At 32.6% G+C, this 24,779-nt stretch overlaps 2 protein-coding genes across 2 annotated transcripts in view; one reads left to right on the top strand and one right to left on the bottom strand.

The window, feature by feature from the left end:
* Positions 1–3,646: 3,646 nt before the first annotated feature.
* On the bottom strand, positions 3,647–4,172 carry LOC117933129. Its single transcript, XM_034854522.1, has one exon. The coding sequence runs from the start codon at positions 4,097–4,099 to the stop codon at positions 3,929–3,931; it is 171 nt and encodes a 56-aa protein (XP_034710413.1). The 5' UTR covers positions 4,100–4,172; the 3' UTR covers positions 3,647–3,928.
* Positions 4,173–17,626: 13,454 nt separating this feature from the next.
* Positions 17,627–24,779, top strand: part of LOC117933620 (L10-interacting MYB domain-containing protein-like) — a 32,335-nt gene continuing 25,182 nt past the window's right edge. Inside the window, exon 1 of the mRNA XM_034855073.1 lies at positions 17,627–17,718. The gene's annotated coding sequence lies outside the window, so the exon portion shown is untranslated. The remainder of the gene's footprint in view (positions 17,719–24,779) is intronic.

Raw genomic sequence — 24,779 nt, forward strand, 5'->3', positions numbered from 1 at the left:
GGTTGCTCTCTATATCCTCTTGCCCACACGCTAAATCCAAGCATCCTCTCCCATTGCCTTTTTACCATTGGTGACTCTGCATGGTGTTTCTTCTGCACACAACCTCCTAAGACAAACATTCCCATATGGCAACTATGAAGAGTTGTTTGCTGGCACCACCCCAATGATCCTCCACTTGCTTGCTAGTCTTCCAAACCCATTCAACACCCCTTCCTTCTGGGAAGATTAAGGAAAATCTCTTCCCCTTGGACAATAAAACGGAATACTGCAAGAATCTTCCCGCATTGTTGCTTCGGAGTTCCAACTTGAAAACCCTTCCCCTTCCTTCCACTCCAAACTAACAAGCTTACTGTTAGTTCTGAGATAATCTTGTTATTTCTGAGTTTATGATGATTGTCATCTTATAAAGGACAAGACTCCAAATAGAGTGTTGCGGCAGGGAGTAGTCCTTAGGGATGGCTTGGATCAACTTGTTGTGCTAAGAACCAATTCTGGTTCCAGCTTGAAGTCCACAGTTTCCAATAATCCAAATGTTCTTTTTCCATCCATGTTTCTGTCATATTCTAGTCCTACTGTTTCAGAGTCTCTTTCAATTTTAAACTCAGTAAGTTCTTCTACTTGCATAATTGTCAGTGGAATAAACAGAGCAAAATTGTGGAATAAGAGGCTTCGCAACCCTAATGTTCAAGTCCCTAGTCAGTTACCCTCTGTAAATGGAATTCATTTCTATGAAGCTTGTCAACAGGGAAAGGAAGGCTAATTTATATTTCCTATTTCCATGAATAAAACTATATTTCCCCTTGAACTAGTGCATTCTGATATTTGGGGCCCCTGCTCCTATTCTTTCTGCTGAAGGTTACAAATATTACATTCATTTCATTGCCAATTTTTGCAAGTTTAGTTGGATTTATTCCCTTCGTGCTAAATCTGAAGCTAAAGGCATCTTTTTTCAATGGAAAAAACTAGGTGAAAGACAATTTAATAGAAAATTGAAGTGCTTGCAAACTGATTGGGAGTGGATTGGGGGTTGAATATCATGGTCTTTCATCTTAGTGCTCAAGGTGTGATGTTTAGGAATCCTTGTCCCAAACACCCCAACAAAATGGAAAATCAGAGCATAAGCATAGACATACAGTTGAAACTGATCTTACTCTTTTAGCTCAAGCTAGTGTGCCTTCCCATTTCTGGTGAAATTCCTTTGTTACAGCTGTCTACCTTATAAACAGGCTGCCTGACCCTACTCAATCATTCATCACCATTTGGAAGAGTTTTCAATAAGAAACCAAACTAGTCTTTCTCATAATTGATGTGCTTGTTATCCTCTTCTTATACCTTATAATCATCATATATTTGCTTTTCACACATCCAAATGTGTATTTCTTGGTTATAGTCCCTCTCACAAGAGCTAAAAGTGTCTACACTCATCCAGGCAAATTTATATGGCTAAAAGTATTTCCTTTGATAAAAACAAATTTCCTTTTGAACGGATTTTTCTTCTGCCAATTTCTTATATAAAATAGATTCTGTTACATCCTCTTCAGTTTGGATTCTACCAACTCCAACACCTTCCTTGTCTCAGGCAAATTCATGTCACCAGCTCTGGCACCTCAAGTTATTCAGTTCAGCACTTACAAAGTTTAGCAACACCAACCTTTCCTGGTCCCGAATCGCTTTCTTCACCTGAACACAACCTCACAGCTTGTTCCCATAAATACTCCTACGCAAACCAAATCTAAATCTGGTATTTTTAAACCAAAAGCCTCTACAGCCAACCCCATACCAGTGTCTGAATCTGTGACTACTGAACTAAGGAGTATAGATCAAGGACTAAGTGGTGACTGATGAGAATTGGAAAGATGTCATACTTGATGAATAGAAGGCTTTAATGAATAATAAAACCTGGAGTTTAGTACCTTTTACCTCTGCTATGAATGTCGTTGGAAACAAATAGGTTTTCAAAGCTAAATACAATTCTGATGGCAGAGTTCACAGATATGAAGTCAGTCTTGTTACAAAGGGCTTCCAAAAAAGTTCAGGTATTGATTATTTTGAAACTTTCAGCCCAGTTGCGAAGCCATTCATCATCAAAGTCATTCTTAGCTTGGCCATAGGCAGAGGTTGGGATAACCAACAAATTGATATCAATAATGTCTTCCTTAAAGTGGAGTTACAATAACTTGTAAACAAGGAACAAGTTAAGGGCTTTGTTGATAAAGGCTTGATTACATTTGCTGCTTGCCCGAAGCTTCATATGGGCTGAAGCACACTCCTAGAACTTTGACAATATCAAAAGACATTGTTGCAATAGGGATTTGTCAATTCTACATCAAATAGAAGCTTGTTCAGCTACAAATCAACTAGTAAAGTTGTTTTACACCTAGATGATGTGGATGATAGCTTAATTACTGAAGATGATTGAATCAAGTCAACAAGTGGCAACTGCTCTAAACAATCAATTTGCGTTGAAGACCTTGGGTTTCCTTCATTATTTTCTCAATTTGGAGCTCATAGAGACACTTAAAGGGTGTATCTTACTCAATGAAAGTATACATTGAACTCAACCAATCTAGCACTCAACTGTAAGCATGCATTAAATGACACTCTCTCACCCTATCTAGCACTCAACCAATCAATAAAATATAACAGGGCCATCTTGAATATATTGGTGAGTCCATTGGAAAAAGGTACAGATAAGGGAATTCTTTAGAGCTTGATCTGAACATTGAATTCTATCAAGAGATCTTTGATTTCATTCTTGTCAAATTATCCAAAAAAAGCAAAGAGGAGTTGCCCTCCACATCTTGGCACAAGGCACTTCACTAGGCGTTTCACTAGGTGTGCACCTGAACAAAGTCAAACACAATCTAGGATGCATGTCAATTTTATAAAATATGACCAAACTACAATTAAACTAAAAAGAATTCAAGATTTCAAGCATTTAAAAGAATCATCTGACCAAAAACTAATGAAATTGTTTAAAGTTTCAATATACCATCAGGAGTTTTGTGTATAAAAGATTTTAAAAAGTGGAAGAAAATAGATGAGGCATGCCTCTCCAACATGGTGCGTGCCTTTGTGTACGTGAGGCGCTATATCCATGCATAGAGGAATATCAGTTAAGATGAATGTTTTATCAGCAAGTATCAATTGAGATGATTTGGACAAGCAAATCAAATAATGAGGGCAGTGGAATGCCTAATACAATTAAATTAAACCTAATAGTTGTTATGCCTGATGGATGATTCAAGGTGCCAATCGGAAACCCAACAGGCTGAAAACATCAATTATTGATTAAAATTGTCATGACACATGAATCACTGTTTGTAAACCCAATTTTGATCCAGTCGTTTTACCTTGAACCAGATTAATCAAACAGATGTTAAATTCTTTATGAGAAAAATGCTACTTCTGGTTGCTTAGAAACCCAAAAAGTTTTCCTTTTACTTTTATATGAAAACAATCAGCTCCATTTGGTTGAATTGAAAAATAAAAATCATGTTTTCTCTTTGGTCAGACTATTTTCAGTTTTCTTGGGAATCAAACTGAGGAAAACCGTAAAACTCAAAACTCCAAATAAATTTTTCCACTTGCCAGTTTTCCAGGCAACCAAGCATCTATAACAGAAATCGAAAGAAAATACCCACAATTCACAAACTAACAAACTATCTGGACTATCTGAGTTAAAATCAATCCCTCACAAATCCAAAATCTTACCTCAAACATTTTTATCACTTTACCCCAATTTTCTCGCGAGAGAGATAAATCGGATCAGAATATATATAAATTAAACCCATCCAATAAAAATCCAATCCCTCGGAAAATTTCATTTATATCATTCCTTTTCAGGTACAAAATCATATAAAAAAACGTATAAGACCCAAAAATAAAAAAACGAAGAACCTGGATTGGAACGATGTGGTTTATTCTATTAATCGTCATCTCTTTTCTTAGGCTTGCGATACTTCTCTTCGAGGTGCCTGGCCATGAAAATAGCAGTGTTCGCGAGTTTCTTTATATTGGGGACGTTGTAATTCTGAGCTATGTAAATTCCACATGCGGTTCCTACCATGAATGAGAAACTGCCCTTGAATATCCCCATCACCCTCTCTCTATCTTCTCCTAGGGCTTACGATTTCGATCTGTGTGAAAAGTGACCTGGGACGGAAGGGTAGTTTGGTCCTAAGTTTTGTATTTATGAAGAAAATAACCAAATAAATTACTTCATAGGAAGGATTGCTAAAGTGAAAATAAAAATAAAAATAAATATATATATTTTAAAATTGAAAATTTTATTTTGTATTTTGTGTCAAAGGGAAATTTTAGAAGTAAGATGAAAAAAAATAATCATTAAACAATTTAAGTATAGCCATGTCTTTAATTAGCAACTTATTTAATTATATTAAGGGACATCTCATTTTAGTAATTAAATATTAATTCATAATATTTTCAATGAATAATAAGTTTGTGTTAAATAAATTAACAAGATTAATTTTTTAATTAATAGATCATTAACAATACAAAAATATCTCAATTAATAAACATACTTTTAGCTTTGTAAATGATGCAAAACATGAAATAAAATAAATTAACTAAACAAGAATTAGATATTCAATGTTAAATATATACACCAACTCGTGTAAATTTTCTTACTTGTTCGGTAACTTTCTTTTAAGACTTTTGTAGAGAGTTTCGGCCATTTATTTCTCTATGGTTCTAATTTGTTCCGCACATGCAAAAGGGTTTCTCGGCTTCTGCACAGGGTTGAATTGCTTCTCTACGCTTCTAAAATGTTGGCCGACCTTCTGGATTATTTTGTACAGTGAGTCAAATTTTGTCTCTTCAAAAAATATTATTAATAATTTTAAATATTAATAATTGTTTTTAAATAGAAAAGTAGATTAATGGAAGGAAATTTTGAAGCAAAATTGTAAAAAGCTTAAATAATTGAACATAGATATTTCCATAATGGATTAGAGGAGTGTGCATTTTTTCGAAATGAATATATTTTCAAATGAAATTAATAAAATAACCTTAAAACTAAAAATTCATTAAATATTGAATTATACTAAAATAAATAAATTAAATTACATGCTTAAGAAATTAAAATTTTGTTCTGTAATTGTTTTCTTTGAAAATAAGGTTGTCAATTTTGCTAGAAAATAAATTTTTGAAAACTTATTCTAAATGTTTTAAATATATTTAATTTAATTGTTTTCACTTATTTGTTTGAGAATGTTTTAAAAAATAGTTGAATAAATATGAAGAATAATTAAAAATAAAATATTATAAAATTTTAATTTTTAATAACATTTGAAAAACACATAAAACATAACATTCCAAATTACCAACAGATGGTTTTGTTTTTTGAAAACATTAGAATTGTTTTTGAAAATGTTTTCAAGTAGACCCGAACTTTCATTTACTTCAAATATATTTATATTATAAAATTCGGAATGACATTTTTTTTTATAAGTTTTTGACCTTTTTTTATCCTTATTTTCTTTAAATATTTACCAAATTTATATTAATGCAACACAACCCGTAAAGCATTGTTCACTCATTTGTAATTTCACCCCAACTCCATTCATTTTGCCCACTCCTTTGTCGTGATGTGTGGCAAGCCACAAGAATTCTTGCCATTACACCATCTATACTAGCTTGATTTCTCATGTCAACTCTTGTACATCCTTAATTTCTCTTCAATTATGGTTAATAAATAAACCTCATTTGCTCTCACACCATCTTCATCTTCATTGTATTCTCTTCTTCTCCTTTCAAGGTTTTTTTTTTTCTCCTTCTCATTTTGTTGATATATCATAAATTTTAAAAATATTATATATGGTATAATTGGAGTTTGAAAATATATATATAATCATTATTGATGAAATGGATGACAAACCCAGAATTTTTACCATTCATGGAGAAATCAATATGCATTTAACTCACTCAAAATTGAAGAAAGAAAAAAAATCCCAGTTAACACAAAATGTAGGAATAAAATCCCTTGTAAAAAGCATAATTAGGGATTAGGTTTAGGATTGCAAATTTCAACAATTTTTTCCTTACATTTTCTTGGGAACCAAACAAAGAAAAAACATAAGAGAAAATAATCTTAGTTAACGAAAAATCACCTCATAATGACAGGGTTTCAAAAAAATATATTGTGTTGATGTTGTTCATCGTCTTGACTCGCATTCCCTTCTCTCCTAGGCCCTTTTTGACCCACAAAGTGGGTTTGCATATCCATATTCAACCAGATTTTCTCTTTTAAATTGTATATTTCAATTTCCAAGAAACGTACTCAAACGGGTTTTATCTATACATACATATTATAGCACATCTTAAGTTACCCTAAAGGAACTCAACACTTTGGTTTATGTTATTTCTCTACTAGTTCAATACCTCTTTATTGGTTTAGCAATACTAATTGAATAGGTTATCCCATTACAAGGAGCATCACAGTGTATCATACTTTTATTAAAGCAAACTTCATATTTTAGTATTCAAAGAAGTAAAAAACAATTACTCGCACGAGCATCAAGACAAAGTATCAATCGCTCTTTAGCCTTCTTTGTCTTCACTTTTATTTTCTTTTTTTACCTTTTCCCTAATAGCTAAAGCTTTAAGAGTTAAACTCTTTTTCTTTTTGCCCTCAAGCTCTTGATGGCTTTTCATTGTAATTATCTCATGAGTCATCAAGGACTTAGTCAATTCCTCCAAAGGTAGCTTAGTCAAGTTTTTTTATTCTTAAATCGCAGTGACCTTAACTTTCCACTTCTTAGAAAGAGACCTTAATATTTTCTTCACTTTTTTAGATTCTTTATAGGTCTTCCCCAATGCTTAAAGTTCATTGACAATGTTAGTGAACCTTGTAAACATCTCAACAATAGATTCATTATCATTCATAGAAGATAATTCATAGTTATGACCAAGAATATTGATTTTAGGCTCTTTCACTTGATTTTTTCCCTCATAAGTTACTTCAAGTAACCTCTAAATATTTTTTGTCAACTCACATCAGCACGCACAAGCATATTCATCTCTACTAATAACACAATGTAAGAAATAAATAGCTTTTGTATTCAATTAAGCTTTCTTTTTATCAAGTTCATCATATTCTTTCCTTGGTTTTGAAATAACCATTTCATTCTCTAATTCTATTTGAACATGAGGACCACTTTCAAGGACATCCCAAAGATCAAAATCGATTGACTTTAAAAATCATGTCATTCTTGTTTTGCAATAAGCATAATTAGTTCCCATAAAGAATGAAGGTCGTAGTAAAAAATCCTTATGGGATAAGTTTGATAAATTAGTCATGTCCTTTGAGATGGTTAAATCTAAAACAAAAGGTCTAACTATGATACCAATTGTGAAACAAGGTTAAATTCATTAAGAAAACTACCCAAAAATGGGGGGGAGGGGGGGGGTGAATTGGGTGATTAAAACTTTTTCAAAAACTAATCAAATTAAGAAACAATTAAAACAAGTAAATAAATAGAAGAGGGAAGAGAGATGAAAACTCTTTTTATAGTGGTTCATTGACTCTGCCTACGTCCACTCTCCTAAAACTCCTTTCTGAGTAAGGGCCTCACTATCTAAGGCTTCAAACCAAGCCTTCAAACTTATACAGTTGGATTCAAGACTCCAATAGGCACTACTATTCTTTTCAAGTTTAAAATCAACTTGAAGTTTTAAAACACTCAACTTCTCACCAAAAATAGACTTTTAACAACACTCAACCTAGCACAGAGTATGGCTCAATACAAAGAAAAGTTAGGATGAATTTAATGGGGTATGTTAAATGGATTTGCAAGTGAAAAGTAAATGCACTTGAGTTGAGAGCTTTTACTGAGAAAAAAATAATAAATAAACAAGCTAATGCAGATGTTCTCTTCTCAATAAATTCATAAGAGCTCTAAGTTTATTATAAAACAGGCTCAAACATCTCATTATGCAAAAGTAGGCCTCGATCGGTCAAGCTCTAGTTCGATTGGTTAAATAGTAATTGGGCATTAAATGCACTTAAGGATGAAAATATCAATTTCAACGGATATATTGGTAACTTGGGTTTACGAATATATTAGGATATATTAGTGGATATTTTGACACAAAATATCGATAGGCCAAAAATTGATCAAAACTCATGGAAATATAAGAAAAAACTCTTAGAAATGAAATTAGAAGTATAATAGACATTTTAAAGTTGTTTTATTAAAGAAATTGATATATTGGCAATATTAAATTTAATTATATCAATAGGTCAATAAGAAATATGAATTTTACAAGTGTACACTTATTATTAAGTTACATGAAAGATTTGATTCCATTAAATATTAATAATTTGTATATATTACATTGTAATGATCCTTTAGTACCAAAATGATGACCGATGTGGTTCAATAGAATTGGTGGCTAAAGAAATCTCATCTTATTGAAGGAGACAATATCAGTACCAACTCACCAAGCCTCAATAGTATTGATTAAAAATCCAAACATGTTATGCATAGATCTCTTAAGTCCTACACACTGCCTCCACATGGATGGGATACTCTGGGTCCACTCATGTGCTTGTTTCAAATCCTCCTTACATCTTATACGAAACATAATATCACATTTGTGTAGAAAAACAATAGCTAGACATACCATACTCTTCATTGGTTGAACTTGAGTCCATCACATAATTTTGAGAATGTTGACCATAACCCATCATATAGAGATGATAAACATTAGTCACATTTGATATATGAGTCACTAAATTAAGTCTTTATACTCATAGACTCAAAATTGGTTGAAAATGACTCCTCATTAAATGGTATCATCCTTCATCCTCTTCCTCTGTACGACTTCCCAATAGTTCCTATATATGGACCAACTCTTCTAGAGCCATGATTTTCATCTTATGTGCAATGCGTGAAATCATTCTCACAAGTGAATGAGCACATTGGATATTGATTTTCTTATTGTTACCTAACATCTCCTCCAGCATTTCCCACATTATCATCACCTCTATCATCAATTTCACCTCTTGAACTATCATAACCAGAAGTAGAAGTACCAACAACACTAGGTTTACTACTTTGTCTAGCACTTGTGGAGTCAATCGAAGGTTGGGAATTTATTACCACCTGAAATGAATCCTCGGTGTCTTTTCTAAAACTCTCACTATGAACTTCATCAGACAATACTTATTCAACATCAACACCAAATTCTCGAGCACTAGCGGTAATTCATGGATCAAGATTTCTAATGTCATCATCTAAGTGTAGAAGCCTGTCCCATTGAAACAATTTATTATCTTTGTCTTTACCCACCTCTGTTAAAATATTAAGGAGATCAAGATAATCTTTCTCAGCAACTTCATCATTATCTACCTCCATATCCCGTAACTTTAATTTCATGTTATAATAACAAAAAATTGATTGTTGTAGTTGGGGGTAAGCTAAACGATTTCTTTGCTTAGTGTGGATGAGAGTGAATGTACTCCAATTTCTCTCATAAACGAAAGATGATGCAGTTTGTGATAGAACTTTGATGGTTAGTTTCCTTAATGTGGGCGTATGGTTTCTATACATGAACCATCATTCAGTTGCAACCAATTTCACAATTGTATAAATATTTATGTTGTAAATCTACAATAATGATAATGAATTTAGTTTTCTATTAACAAATAGTACTCACCGGGGACCATTTGTGATTTTGCTACAATTGTCGCTCGATCGCTGAATCCTCTTTTCGCGTCTCAAAAGAGTACAAGCTATGTATTCAATATTCAATATATCAATATCATATTTTTAATATATGTTAGGATAAAATGATGAATGAAATTATTGTTTGATTAAATTATGTAATCTAACAGTTTTTAGTTTACCTCATTTGCAAATTGACCAAGTGCTTCAACCACCAGGTCTAATCTAGCAAAAACCTCATGGACAACTTGAAGTAGCTCAAGATTGTTACCAAATCTAGGCTTGTACTGGAACCTTGGATTTAGGAAGTATGCTACAACAACAATTAAGTAGAGTTATTATTTTGTAATAGGAAATTATATAACTCAAAACTAACAACTTATGAAGATAAATAGTATACTAACTTGCCTGCTACATGAAATGGATGTCTAAGTGTTTTTTCTTAACAACTTTTAATTATTTGGAACATCCATTCTCTAGCATATAGATGAATAAGGTTCTCTTTCATTACTTGCATTAACTCTTACACAAAACGTATTGTAGGAACAACTTTTGAATCTACGAGTCTAAGCACCATGTACAATGGCTCATATAATGAATCTACTTTTACCACTTTGTCCCAATAAGGATGGTCGAACATTAATTTCTCCACTTCTTGTCCGATTTTTATCCAACTAAGCTTGTGTTGTGCTTATTCATCACTCATAAATAATTTCTTGAAATTGACCCTTTTTCTTATAAGACTATCAAGAGTAATGTAGTTGGTTGCAAATCTAGTAGCACCATGTCAAACAATGTCTCTCCACCACAAAACTTTCTCATCTATGCAAGTAACCAACCATGGCTGTAAATGAAGTTGGTTGTCTTGCAGGCATTGGTTATCACCTCTGCAATATTGGGTCTTTTGCTAATGTCCTCGAACATTAAGCCAATGCAATGTGTTGCACGTAGAGTCCAATATATGTTATACTTCTTCATTAGCAACTTTCTAGCTTTCACGAACATTGAATCGAACTATTATCTGTGATAAATTGGACCACATTTTCTTGCTTGACATTTTTTATAACATTCTTCAACAACTCATAGATCTATTTGTGGTGTTTGATATTGTTGGATGCATCCACAGATTTAAGGAAGATTGTGATGCCTTTTGAATAGGTCATGAAATTAATTATACTTAAAATTTCGTCGGCAATGTCCATCAATCGGACATTATAGTGCATTCATATGTCTTTCATTTTTCTCTTTGCAAGTTCACATAAGCATCCATATCGTTGTACTTATGTCCAAGTATTTATTCTTGATTTCATATGGAAATGGAGGTTTGATACCCATACCTGCAATTCATATGTAAGAAATATTTAAAATAGGAAAAAAAAATTCTACACATACTCAAAGAATATAAAAATATACTAATTACATGCTTGTTATGCACCGATTATCATGTTCTTAAAGTGATGAGAGTTTGCTTTATAAGACACAACACTTTCATAAATGAAGAATTTGTTGATTAAGCACCTCATAGTTTCTTTGATGCTTCCACCTTTGAATAGATCTTTGAAACTTCTTTGTCTTGCTACAAAGGATTTGCACAATGAGAGGGCAACAGTTAGTGATAGATATGAATATAAGACAGTTTTTTATTTCCGCATCTAACCCGTTACATCACTAGGTTGTGAAGGCTCCCTCATTTTAGGCTTGCTTCCCACAAACATTTCTTGTTATTGTTGATCTCATTCAGTAGCTTCTGAGGCTCAAACTGTAGCTCAACAAGCATCATACTCATCAATGTGCATATTAGCCTAGTGCGTTGATTACTATTAAAAAAGAGCATATTTTAAATAATAATTCTCACGAGTTTCACATCTTTTGAGTAGTAATTATGCCTAAAACACTCAATTAATATGGCATTGTCCTTACAAGAGTTACTAATAAGTTTTATGAAGTTTTGGAGTCATTTCAAGGTATGATTTTGATAAATTGGTGACAAAAGAGATGAATCAAATTGAAGAGAACAAATAATGTTGATGATCATCCAAATGCATAATGAAAGAAGTAATGCAATTGGTTTGGACCGGGATTTGAGCTGATTTGAAGGTAGTTGAAGTGGGAAAAAAAGAAGGAAATGGAAGAAATGACAAAAGAAAGCTTAAAAATAAAATATTTCCATTTCGCATGACTATGCGAAATGGACCAGAAGGTGGAATTGTGCTACAAATAAATGAGAATTGTCAAGCTGATTTTGCATGATCATGCGAAATTTTCGCACAGTCGTGCAAAATACTCCAGAAAGTTATAACTATTGTTGCTGAATTCTTAATTTCGTACAACCATGTGAAATTGGTTGAGCCCGCGCGAAATGATTATTTTGTTATTAAACTCCAGATTGCTTGAAGAAAAAACTTCTGAAAAGCCTTTTAGATGAGGCCAAGTGTTCACTTGACCTTGGCCTATAAATAGAAACTTGATTTTCTCATGAAATGAGCTTTTTTGACATTTCTAATTGTAGAATTTTTCAGATTTTCTCTTTCAATAGAATTCTCTATTTTCCTTTATTTTCTCTCATTTTCTCACTAGCCAAACATGCCTTGTAAGACCAAATCTCCAAGCATGAGTGGCCAAATCTTGTTTTTCTCGAAGGAATGAGGATCTAGAGGCAAGATATATGGTGAATTAGATAAATGAGCTTTGATTGCAAAGACAATTTGATACAATTGATTAATTAATTGAATTTTGGGGATTTTTCTCTTCAAATTATTTGGATGACTACTACAATGCAAACTAGGTAGATTCATTAAATTCTTAAAAGCTAGATTTTATGAGATTGAAGAGTTGCATTGTGTGAATCATTGAAAGATAATTTAAGATTAATTGAATATATGATTTGAATTGATCTCTTGGATTAAATAACCTAAATTGAAGAAAAAATAGATCTAGCTTTAAAGCTAAATAAAAAATCGGTTTAGATGAAAATTTAAGTTTTCAATCTAACTCAACTCTCAACATCTATTCACCATGAAATTGTTTTCTAAAAAATCCTAACTCCGAGAATTTCATTTCCTATTAATTTTTTTCTATTTCACATTTCATTATTCTTCTCAATTTGAAATCATTGTTATTTTGAACTTTTATGATAAATTGTCAAATTAATTTCACTTGATCACAATCATTTCTTCTCCTCATTCAAACCTTAATTACCGAAAACAATCCATCCTAGGGAACGACACCTAAAAATCACTATACAACAGTAGTTTGTACTAAAACCACTTTTTGATCGGGTACAAGCTACTCTAGAATAATGAATTAGGTTATAAATTGTGTTTTGATACAATAAATCGAAAAATCAATTGATTTGTACGCATTATTGTCGTCATCGACATCATCATCCTCATCATGAGTCTTTGACTGTCTCCCACTGTGCCACATAATTGAGCTCGAAATTCTTCAATATCTGTAGATTTTTTTTTTTTTTTTTTTTTTTTTTTTTTGCTTTAGTTTGTTTTTTTTTTAATGTAAAAGCTCTTTTCTTTCTTGTTTCACTTCTGAAGGCACTTTAGGACACTTTTTGGTATTTGAGTTGGGGTCTATATATGATAAATGAAATTTAAATTGAATGTCTCCACTTTTAATCAGTAGACTACAATAGTTACAAATTATGTCATTTTTATTCCCCTCCACAAGTGTACAATGCTTCAAAGCAAGATCTCATTATGCTTTGCCACTCTTATCTACACTTGCGCTTCCAATTCCGTTAGTCATTTCCTACAACTTGCAAAATTAAAGTGTTAATTTAATTCACTTAAATATATTGGACATTTATAATTATTTAGGGGATTCAAATGTAGAACCTTGCATATAAATTAAATTGGATGAGCAATAGACTATAATTTAACTTGAATATAAGGTTAATATTAAATTTAATAACAATTGAAAGTAAAATATGCATAACATAAAATTAAATAAATACTTGACTACAATTTAAATTTAATAGTACACTAATTGTAAAAATATTAAAATTAAAGCATTAATTTAATTTACTTAAATGTATTGGACATGTACTAATTACTTAGAGGATTAAAATGTAGAACCTTCCATATAAATTAAATAGGATCCACATTAGACTATAATTTAACTTCATGAAATTAAATAAACAATTGATATACTAAATTTAAACCATTAATTTAATTTACTTTAGTATATTGGACATGTACTAATTACTTAGGTGATTAAAATCTAGAACCATGCATATAAATTAAATTGGATATACAATATACTATAATTTAACTTGATTATAAGACTAATATTAATTTTAATTCATGCCATAAAATTGAATAAACAATTTACTATAATTTAATTTCAAGACTATAGTAATTTTAAAAGAAAAACTAATCTAATTTTTTTTAGTATTAAACTAATTTTCAAATAAACTAACAATTTCAATCATTCCAAATTTTAAACTTCTACTAATTACATAATTGAAATTGAATTAAGTACATATGGGATAATTTAAAGTAAATGATCAACCTCGATTTGGAATTAATGCACCAGAACACCAAATTCTCAAATTTATAAAATTTTGAGAATAATCACAAATAAATTTTGAGCAATATGAAACAAGATACTTTTAATTGAATTGTGGATAAAATAAAGGGAGAATTGTGTTTTGGGTCCGGCTGGGCCCAAAAATTAACATTTGGTCCTTCAACCACCCATATTTAAGCCCAAGACTCAAACAAAGTATGAAAATTAAGATGAAGGATATTGTCTTTCATTAATTCCTAAAATACCCTTATCCCTTATATGCCTACAAGTGAGTGTGAATTTTAATTTTTTTTTTTTTGTGTTTTTTTTTTTCTTTTCTATTCCCTATTAAATATGACTCATTTCTAACTTTTTTTTTTCCTTTTTATTCCAATATATATTTCTATTTTATGTCAAATAAAAAGCAATAATATTTTTTTATTTTTCATTTTTAAAGATATTGAATCTTTTTGCTCTTATTAAAAGCAATGATAAAAATTTTGGGATTTTTCATTCAAATATTTTTTATCTTTTAGTTTAATTTTAATTTTTTATTACCCTTTCATCTATATTTTTCTCTTATTTTTAATTATTTTTTATATTTTCTACATTAACCATATTTTTAAAAATTTTAAAATTAACTACCACTTCACTTTATTATATATATATATATATATATAGCTTTTTAATTTTTAATGTTTTTAGTTTAAAATTTTTAAAAAGATAAATTTGTTGAAAAAAAATAACTAAGATATGAAGTTCTAATATTATATTAATAATTTTTCTTATCTAGATAGATTAATGTAAAGTATTTTGACCCACAACAAGAAAATTGTCAATACAATTTTTTTAGTTAAACTTCAAAAATTAAGTTTCAAATAAAATATATTATATAAAATTTTATCTAAAAATTATTGAAAGCGGTATTTAATTTTTTTATTTATTGACTTTCAAACTTATCTAATTTTTTACTTGAAAGGTAATAGAACATGTTTACACAAAAAAAAAAAAAAAAAAAATAGCTTTTCATTTTTTAAATAAATGAGTATAAATATATTAAAAGAATTAAAGATAATTTAAGTAAAAATTTTGATAAATATGATTATAATTTTAAATATAGATTCATTTGGATAAAATTTCACAAAAAAAAAAAAAAAAAAATAGTGAAAAGAAAGAACATTGCTAAAACTACAAAAAAAAATTACAAAATTTTGATGATGAAGTTTAAAAATAAAATTCAAAACAATTCTTGAGTGAGAGAATTTGAGTGGGGGAAAAATCTTTGAGTGGAAAAAAATAGGAAAGTTTTTCAAAATCACTTGAAATCCATAACAAAAAGTAATTTTGTACACCCTTGTACAATTAATAAATTTGTCTTGTACAGTTAGTGTAATACCCTTATACAATAACTCAAATAACTCAAAATTTTATTTCTTATGTGTTAATTTTTGTAGGGAATGTCTTAATGAAATAGTTTGGTAAAAAAAAGAAAAAAAAAAACTATCAATAATCGTCTTAATATCAAATTCAAGTTCTTTAAAAATCGTACAAAACCTATTAGGAGCCTTATACACCCTTGTACACTTAGCACATTTCCCTTGTACAATTAGTGTAATACTCTTGTACAATGACACAAATTTCATATTTGTCATAACTTAAACGTATTTTCAAAAAGAGACAATATAGAAAATAAAAATAAAAACTAGAAAAATATTTTAAAACCAAACTCAAATATAATCTATATAATTTTTAGTTATTTGTTTTCATCTAAAACAAGTAAATATACCTTTCAACTCTTTTTATATAAAAATAAATAAATAAATCTCTACTATGCATTGATATAATCCACTTCTAAAATTAGGTCATATGAAAATATTTTAATTGAGTACTTAAAATAAAAACTCTCCATCCATCATCATTTTAATCGAGTACTTAAAATAAAAACTCTCAATCCATCCACTTTCTTTATTTTTATTTTTATTTTTTATTTTAATAAATTTTCAATTAATTCAAATCATTAAAAAAAAAATCCTTAATAAACAAATTTGTAGCATTTCATATAACTTATTACTAAAAGTCATGTTCAAAAAGTTATTAAAATAAGGAAGGAAGAATATTAAAAAAAAAAATTGAACTTTTTATTTTATAATAGTAAAAAAATAACTTTAAAATACTTTTTAGTATAAAAAAAATTAAAATAGTGAATATATTTATTTTAAATGGTATTTTAATCATTAAATTATTTACTTCTAAAATGTAAACTATAAAAATAAATGTAAAAGATAATTTTTATTTATTTAAATTAATATTTTTTTAGAAAATATTTTCCAAAATAGTCTTTGAATCGTTAATATAATTTTTATTTATTTATAATTTAAAAAAAAATTAATGTAATTTTTCAATTATTTATAAAAGAGTTTTAAAAAAATGAAAAATCCAAAAATGGTTAAATAAGAAAGAAGAGTGACAAGTAGTAGAATAAAGACAAAAATGAGTCAAGTGGGTATTTTTGTTAATTATTATCTCATATCCTTGGGTTTAAATATGAGTGGTTGGAGGACCAAATGTTAATTTTTGGGCCCAGCTGGGCCCAAAACACAATTCTCCCTAAAATAAATTGAGAATGAAATATATATAGAAAAATTTTGGGGCAAAATAGAAGTTGAATGGTCATTTTAATGTTAAAATTCATTCTTGGTCATTAGATTAAAATTTGAATGAAAAATGACCATTGGATCTTCAAATAACCATTGAAATCACATATTAACCGTGGGATCAAGGCTAAATTTAATCTTACCCTTTGGATTTGGCTTTTGACGGTTGGGATTAGCTTTAAAGGTCAAGCAATTAAGATCTCTAAGAAATGAAAGATCCAAATCAATAATTCTCTACCTTAGTTATATTATCATCCATGCATGTGGCATAATCCTATATATCACATCATCTAAAGCTAAAATCCCAAAATTAGTATAAGCTCGGGAATTAATTTTAAACACATACATTAAGAAACTTAAACACATACATTAGCTGCAAAAGATGACTTAGCATTTATTTAAGTAGGTAAAATAAATTAATATCATTATTACATTATATCAATATTTATTTAATTTGTTTCAATATCAAGGAGTGAGGATAATTTCCTTTTATTTATTTAAAATATTGGACATTAATTCTTACTTCTAAAGTTCTGGTTCTCCAAATTTGAGAATATTTTAATTATATAATATATGAAAATGAGGCTTCTTTTGGCGGGAAGCTGACTCAACCCTCGGACCATGCGGCGCAAATGGTGGGCCTTCGTACCTGCCACTCATCATTCGCGTCTTCTCCACGCTCCTCATATGCGCGTCAGGAAGCTTTCTTATTAAAGCAGTTGTTCCTTCTTTTCTCTTTCTTTTTCTTTTGCTGGTGTTTTTCTCTTCTCCTCTCACTCAAGGACAAGTATCAAGAACACAACAGAATCCGCTATCTCTTCCTACACAAAATCGCTCCAATACACCAACGTCTGGTATGTTGGACTCAGAAATTTTTTCTTTCAATTTCTCTCTAGATTTCTTCACATTGTTTCCTATATTTAAAATGAAAATGCACCAATTGATCATTTTTTTTTTTTATCAAATGTTTGATCTTTGAAGGGCTTCTGGATTGGAATATTTCATCTGCTTTGGAGAGTGTTTTTTATTTTTTATTTTTTTTAAATGGGAAAACGTGGTATGCTTTGAGGGTTTTGTTTGGTTCCCTGAAAATGGAGTAACAGTCCAGACGAAAAGGAATTTAAATTTATAGCATTTGTGTCTGTTTGTTTGCTCAGAACTGTAGAGAAAAAAAATGGAAAACATAATAAAATTAAAGTTTTTAAATCTGATTTTGGAGGTGGTGAAACAAGAAATCTCACTCAATTGAGCCTAGTGTTATTAGTTCTGACTGTGGAGTTGAGTTTTAGATTGGCATTGATTAAGAATCTGCTATGCATTTAGTAGAGTATAATTTGATTGAGGCCTATAGTTCTAATGCCCAATAAATGTGATTACTTGCAGTCAGACCATTGTGCCGATGAGATTCAAAACAAAATAAATGGAAAAGCAAATATGGGCAAGAAGATATTTAAGATGTTTTGGCAAGACTCAAGCCACATCTGACCAATGAGACAAGGAAATCTATTATAATTATTAAGGAATCATTGATTTGCATCCCAATCAATGTTGGAGAGGGGCAATCTAGGTTTTTCGAGCCTTGCAACTGTATAGACATACAACATAAGACAGGGGGAGAGCAGTCAAGCAAATAATAAGACGTAAAACAGTGTAATTGTAAAATGAGTTCAATTTTATGCTGGGAAAATCAACCATGGAAGTTATGCTCTTGCTCAAGCGATTACTCTAAAAGTTTACAATAAGAAGAAAGATTATATGGTATTTATTGAGCTAGAAAAGGTATCATTGGAACTTTGTGGAGATAATATGGTGGGTATGAAAAAATTTAAGAACTATCAGATGTATTGTTGTGTCTCAGGACATGTATGATGAAGAGATAACTAGCCTAAGAACAAAGATTTTAGGTCATTGTGTAAGTGGAAACAAAGGCTTACTGAAGACAGATGGCCAAAAGCTACATAGAAGTGACCATGTTTGTTATTCTGGATCAATCATGCAAGATTGAGGAAAATGAGTCCATAAAAATGGAGCATGGTGAATGGATTGGAAATTACGTGTATTATATGATCATACTAAGTAATTTATAAGGAAAAAAATTGTAAGATTTATTAGATGGCTATAAGGTCAGCTATGCTTTATCATATTAAATGTTGGACAGTTAAGAAAACATGTTAAAAATGAGTGTAGCTGAAGTGAGGATGTTAGCATGTGTGAGTTGTAATACAAGAAAGGAAATGAATAAGGGAAAATGATACTTAGGAATTTAGAGATCATAACAATTGAGGATTCAAGTAAAGGGGGAAGTTGACTAAAATGATTTTGACCATGAAAACCAATTAATGCACCCTAGGTGACTTAATCCACCTGGGTTCGGGGCAGTGCATTCTCAATCTAAAAACTAATCCTTCAGATATTACTTATCACATGTTTCATACCTTTTATTCAAGTTTTATACCAAGGGTGGTCTCTTGTCACTTACTTTGGGTAAGACTGCATATATAAAAAATTATTAAGATTGTCAGAGATGTGACTTGAATTTAAGCCACAAGGATGATTTGCATACAGACTTCTTTTTCCCTCAATGTTTATGTGGTCTATGGACAGTGGGATATCGGATAATGTTTACGACTGTAGACTCTAAAGCATTATGCTTGTTACTAAACTTTTTTTTGTCTTGTGCTGTTAAGAGATGCCTTTTTTTTTTTTTTTTTTTGAAACTTTTCATTCAGCCTATTTTGTTAGAATACGTTTATTGGTAGCAACTCAACTTTGACTAATTCTAACACTTAATTGTTAAGTTCACAGTTAAATTATTAAGTCTTTGATTTGTTGCCCATAACCAAGCCATCTAAGCTGAGTTTTGTTTGTCACTCAGAGATGCTACCTCCTAGTTCTTGAGCATGTATGAATTTCTAATTCTATCTTCTTTTGTCTTTTCCTCAATTCCATATAATGGTTAAGTTAATAATCAAACACATACGATTTCCTTGTAATGGTATGACGGATATGGGAAGATGCTTCTGTAGTGGCCTTAAAAATGTAAAATAAATGAAAGAAACTATGTATAATGGAAGATTGAAAGGGAGTTACTAAAGATTATCATCCTACATTCAAGGTTCGCAGAAGTGAAAGAAGATCTGGAGTTAAAGGACCTGCCCATGGTGGGGGGCCCTTTTACATGGACTGGAGGAGCGAGTAATCAGTCTTCTTCAAGGTTGGATCGTTTTCTGGTTAATGAGGAGTGGGATAGCCATTTTGGAGATGCGAGGCAGTTTCTCCTTCCAAGACCCGTGTCCGATCACTTCCCGATTCTTGAAGAAATCACGTGGAGGCAAAAATCCAGGGAAGTGTGGCTGAAAGAGGGAGATAGAAATACCGGTTTTTTCCACAAAATGGCCAACGCACATAGGAGGAGGAATAATGTGGACAGAATTAAGATTAACGGAGCGTGGCTCACGGAGGAAAATGATATCAGGGAAGGGATCGCCAATGCTTTTAGGACGTTGTTGTCTAATCCGGGGGAATGGAGACCTTCTGTTTCTGGGCTGCAGTTTGAGATGTTAGAGCCTTTGGACGTCAGTGCATTGGAGTCTCCTTTTATGGAAGAGGAGGTGCTTGACGCCCTAGAAGGCTGTAATGGGGATAAAGCCCCGGGGCCAGATGGATTCTCTATGGCCTTTTGGATTTTTGCTTGGGATTTCGTGAAGGCTGATGTGATGAGCTTCTTTAAGGAGTTTCACGAAAATGGCAAATTTGTTAAAAGCCTAAATGCAACATTTATGGTCTTAATTCCAAAAAAAGCAGGGGCTGAAGCTTTAGGGGATTATAGGCCTATAAGCTTGGTGGGAAGCTTGTACAAGTGGCTAGCCAAGGTATTAGCCAATAGGCTAAAAAAAGTGGTTGGAAAGGTGGTCTCAAAAGCTCAAGGGGCGTTTGTGGAAGGTAGACAAATCCTAGATGCAGTGTTGATAGCCAATGAAGCCATTGATTCGACCCTTAAGAATAATGAGAGCGGCATTTTGTGCAAATTGGACATAGAGAAGGCGTATGATAAAGTGGACTGGAACTTTATTCTCACAATCATGAAGAAAATGGGCTTTGGGGAGAAATGGATTAGGTGGATTCGGTGGTGTATATCCACTGCAAGCTTCTCAGTGATGATCAATGGAACCCCTACGGGCTATTTTCAAAGCTCCAGGGGTTTGAGGCAGGGTGATCCCCTTTCCCCCTACCTCTTTGTCATTGCTATGGAGGTCTTTAGTGTTTTCATTAAAAGGGCAGTAGAGGGAGATTTTTTATCTGGTTGTAGGGTAAAAGGTCGGAGCGAAGAAGGGGTCCTAATTTCCCACTTGCTGTTTGCTGATGATACACTGGTGTTTTGTAAACCTTCTCAAGATCAGTTGACGTACCTCAGTTGGCTTCTCATGTGGTTTGAGGCTGTTTCTGGATTGAGGATAAATTTGGAAAAAAGTGAATTAATTCCAGTAGGGAGGGTGGAGAGTATGGATGATCTTGCTGAGGAGTTTGGATGTAGTATGGGTAGTCTTCCAACTACCTATTTGGGGATGCCCCTGGGTGCTCCTTTTAAGTCAGTCACAGTTTGGGATGGAGTGGAAGAGCGCTTCAGAAGAAGGTTAACTATGTGGAAGAGACAATATTTGTCCAAGGGAGGAAGGGCGACTCTCATTCGTAGTACTTTATCGAATTTACCCATCTCTTTAATGTCATTGTTGTGTTTACCAAGCTCAGTTAGACGAAGATTAGAGAAAATTCAAAGGGATTTCCTATGGGGTGGGGGCAACCTGGAGCATAAGCCCCATTTAGTAAGATGGGAGTTGGTGTGTTTAAGCAAGGTGAAAGGAGGCTTGGGGGTCAAAAGCCTATCCCTCCTTAACAAGACTCTTCTTGCTAAGTGGAATTGGCGTTTCGCAAATGAGAGAGAGGCTTTGTGGAATCAAGTGATTAGAGGGAAGTATGGAGAAGCTAGAGGGGGATGGTGCTCGCGGGAAGTGAGAGAGGCTCATGGTTTGGGTTTGTGGAAAGGAATTAGGGCGGATTGGAAGTTGGTGAGTGATAGGATGGCTTTCATAGTTGGTAATGGAAGAAGGGTGAGCTTCTGGAGGGATAGATGGTGTGGGGAGTCTCCTCTGTGTATGACCTTCCCCTCTCTTTTTGCTGTGACGGTTGAGAAGGAAGCGAGGGTGGCAGATATATGGGATCCTTTGGCTGAGGGGGGTTGGGGGGGTTGGAACCCCTGTTTTTTAAGAGCGTTTAATGACTGGGAGGTTGAGGAGGCAGAAAGATTTATGGAGAGGATTCAGAGTAAAAGAGTTATTGAGGATGTGGAGGATATGGTATCGTGGACTGAAACCAAGAGCGGTAAATTCTCGGTCAAGTCTCTTTATATAGCTCTTGAAGCGGGTGGTTCATCTTTGTTTCCTTCAAGCTTTATTTGGAATGCGAATGTGCAGCCCAAGATTTGTTTCTTTGCATGGGAGGCCACGTGGGGCAAAGCTTTAACATTGGATCTAGTCCAGAAAAGAGGATGGGCCTTGGCGAACAGATGTTTTATGTGTCTTGAGAAAGAGGAGACCATAAACCACCTCCTTCTTCATTGTTCCAGGACGAGGGCTTTATGGGATCTTCTCTTTGCCTTATTTGGGGTGTCTTGGGTTTTGCCCTTTTCAGTTAGAGAGACCCTTCTGAGTTGGAATGGCTTCTTCATGGGTAAAGACCGCAAGAAGGTGTGGAGAGCTGCTCCTCTTCACATTTTTTGGACGGTTTGGAAGGAGAGGAATCGTTTGGCATTCAAGGATGAGTCGGTGTCAATTCAGAGATTGAAACAATCTTTTATTCTTACTTTATGGGCTGAGGCTAAGTTGTTCATAGACGATTGCCCTCTAACTATAGCTAATTTTATTGATTGGTTGGGCTCTAAGTAGGCTTGTGGCTATAGGTTTTTTGTCTTTTGGCCTTTGATGGCGGGTGTATAGGTTTTGTATACTTAGAGTCGCTATTTTAGCGTCTCTTTCCCCCTTTTTTTTAATGAAATTCATTTACTTATCAAAAAAAAAAAAAAAATCAATTCTCCACAATCCAATCCTTTCTCTGGAAACAATCTCAAATCATTGAGATACTGCCTATTCCTTTGCAGTTGATCTCATCATATTGCAGCTCCGCCCTTTAACCAAAAAGCAACAAGTTTCTCCATCTTCCCCTCTGGTACCTCCATCAGGTAAAAAAATCACTCTACTTCAGAAATCAATGCTGAAAAATCCTTCACATCCAGATTCCTTCTTGAAAGTGGGAATTCCTGCCTTCAGTCTATACTCTTGAAATTCTTTGTTTCTCCTTGCATGCTGAAACTACATTCCCACCATCTTCATTAGAGTTAAGAGTCTTCTTCGTGTAAAGGTTGTCAACACGGGCAGGCAGGAATAGGTCTATTCCTATGAACAAGTCTGTCAACAGGATCCTCCAAGACAACCCCTTTAGCATTATTCTTTTTCCCACTGGCAACATTCAAGTTTTGTTGGACCAGCAGATCATGAATCTCATCCGATTAATGTCCTGACCTGTCAATCACCATCCCAATAGCTTCTACTCCATGATCACCTTCATTAGGGGGCCTACCTTTGATCACATTGTTAGCCATCAAGCCAAAAAAATCCTCACTCTAACACCAATTGACCAGCATGAAGCAAGAGAAAAAAAAAAGGGAGAACATGTCTAACCTATGAAAAGAATTCTGGATTTGGAAAAGGAAAACTCTCAAAATATTTCTATTAGATTGAAATTCTGAATAGTTGATCAAAGATCTCACACCAACATTTTTGAAACCTATTTCTCCCACCAAACTTATTGATGAGCTCAACAGCTTTCAAAACTCAGAAATTAGAAGGAAGTCTCAAATAATTTAGTACCACAAGTTGCAAGTTTCCTTGGTAATTTGAGAGTTAATTACTCCTATTTGACTTGATAATCATGTTGGGATTTGATGTCCTCTGTCAATGGAGAAGACAGAATTTTTTTTTTTTTTTTTTTTTTTTTTGTGGAGTTAATTAGAGAGGAGAAAGGTGCACCTAGTGTATTGGGCAATGGCATGCAAGGATAAGGAGTTTGGAGGCTTAGAAATTAGAAAGTTGGATGTTTTAAATAGTGCTATGCTCAGAAAATGGTTGTAGAGATATGCTTATGAGAGTGACAGTTTATGGAGGAAGATCATCCAATGCAAGTCTGGAGAGTTGGATGGTGCAAGTTTTAGGTGAGAGAAACTTTTGGATTGCTGTTCATTGTAGAGGGAGGAAAGAAGGGGAAATTCCGAAGTGAAATCTTTTTATAACTCCTTATGTGTTGACAAGTTAGGGTTGTTCCTGCTCAAGAAGTTTAGTGCACCTATGTCCCATTGAGACCCGTTTCTTTACCTAGGAGGTGGTGTAGGGAAAGATCCAAACCATTGATCTCCTTATGAGGAGAGTAGACGATAGTGAACAGATGTAGTATTTGTGCAGCCAGTAAGTAGTCAGCCAGTCACATTTTAATTCATTTTAATAGAAACAAATTGCTGTGGGACATGTTATTGGTAATTTTTGGGTTGCAATGGATATTTTCTACATTCAGTTAAATCTCCTATTGGGATGGAACATTCAGGGCTTAGATAAGCAATGGAGGAAGGTATGAGGAATGACTCCCTTTTCTTGTTTTGATGCATTAAAATTTTATCAAAATTTACAGTCTTTCCAAAATCATGTACCTGCTCAAATTTCTCTATAGTTAAATTGATCTGGTTAGGCCTGGACGCAGTCTCGTCTCCAACAGGTGAGGTAAAACCAATGCTTCTTGTTATTTTTCATTAAACTGGTTTCTTAAAAATACAGATGAACCTGAGTAACTTGGTTTAGTTGGCTAGGTTTCA

Source organism: Vitis riparia, chromosome 16, assembly GCF_004353265.1.
Source record: "Vitis riparia cultivar Riparia Gloire de Montpellier isolate 1030 chromosome 16, EGFV_Vit.rip_1.0, whole genome shotgun sequence".
In the NCBI taxonomy this organism is placed as follows: domain Eukaryota; kingdom Viridiplantae; phylum Streptophyta; class Magnoliopsida; order Vitales; family Vitaceae; genus Vitis; species Vitis riparia.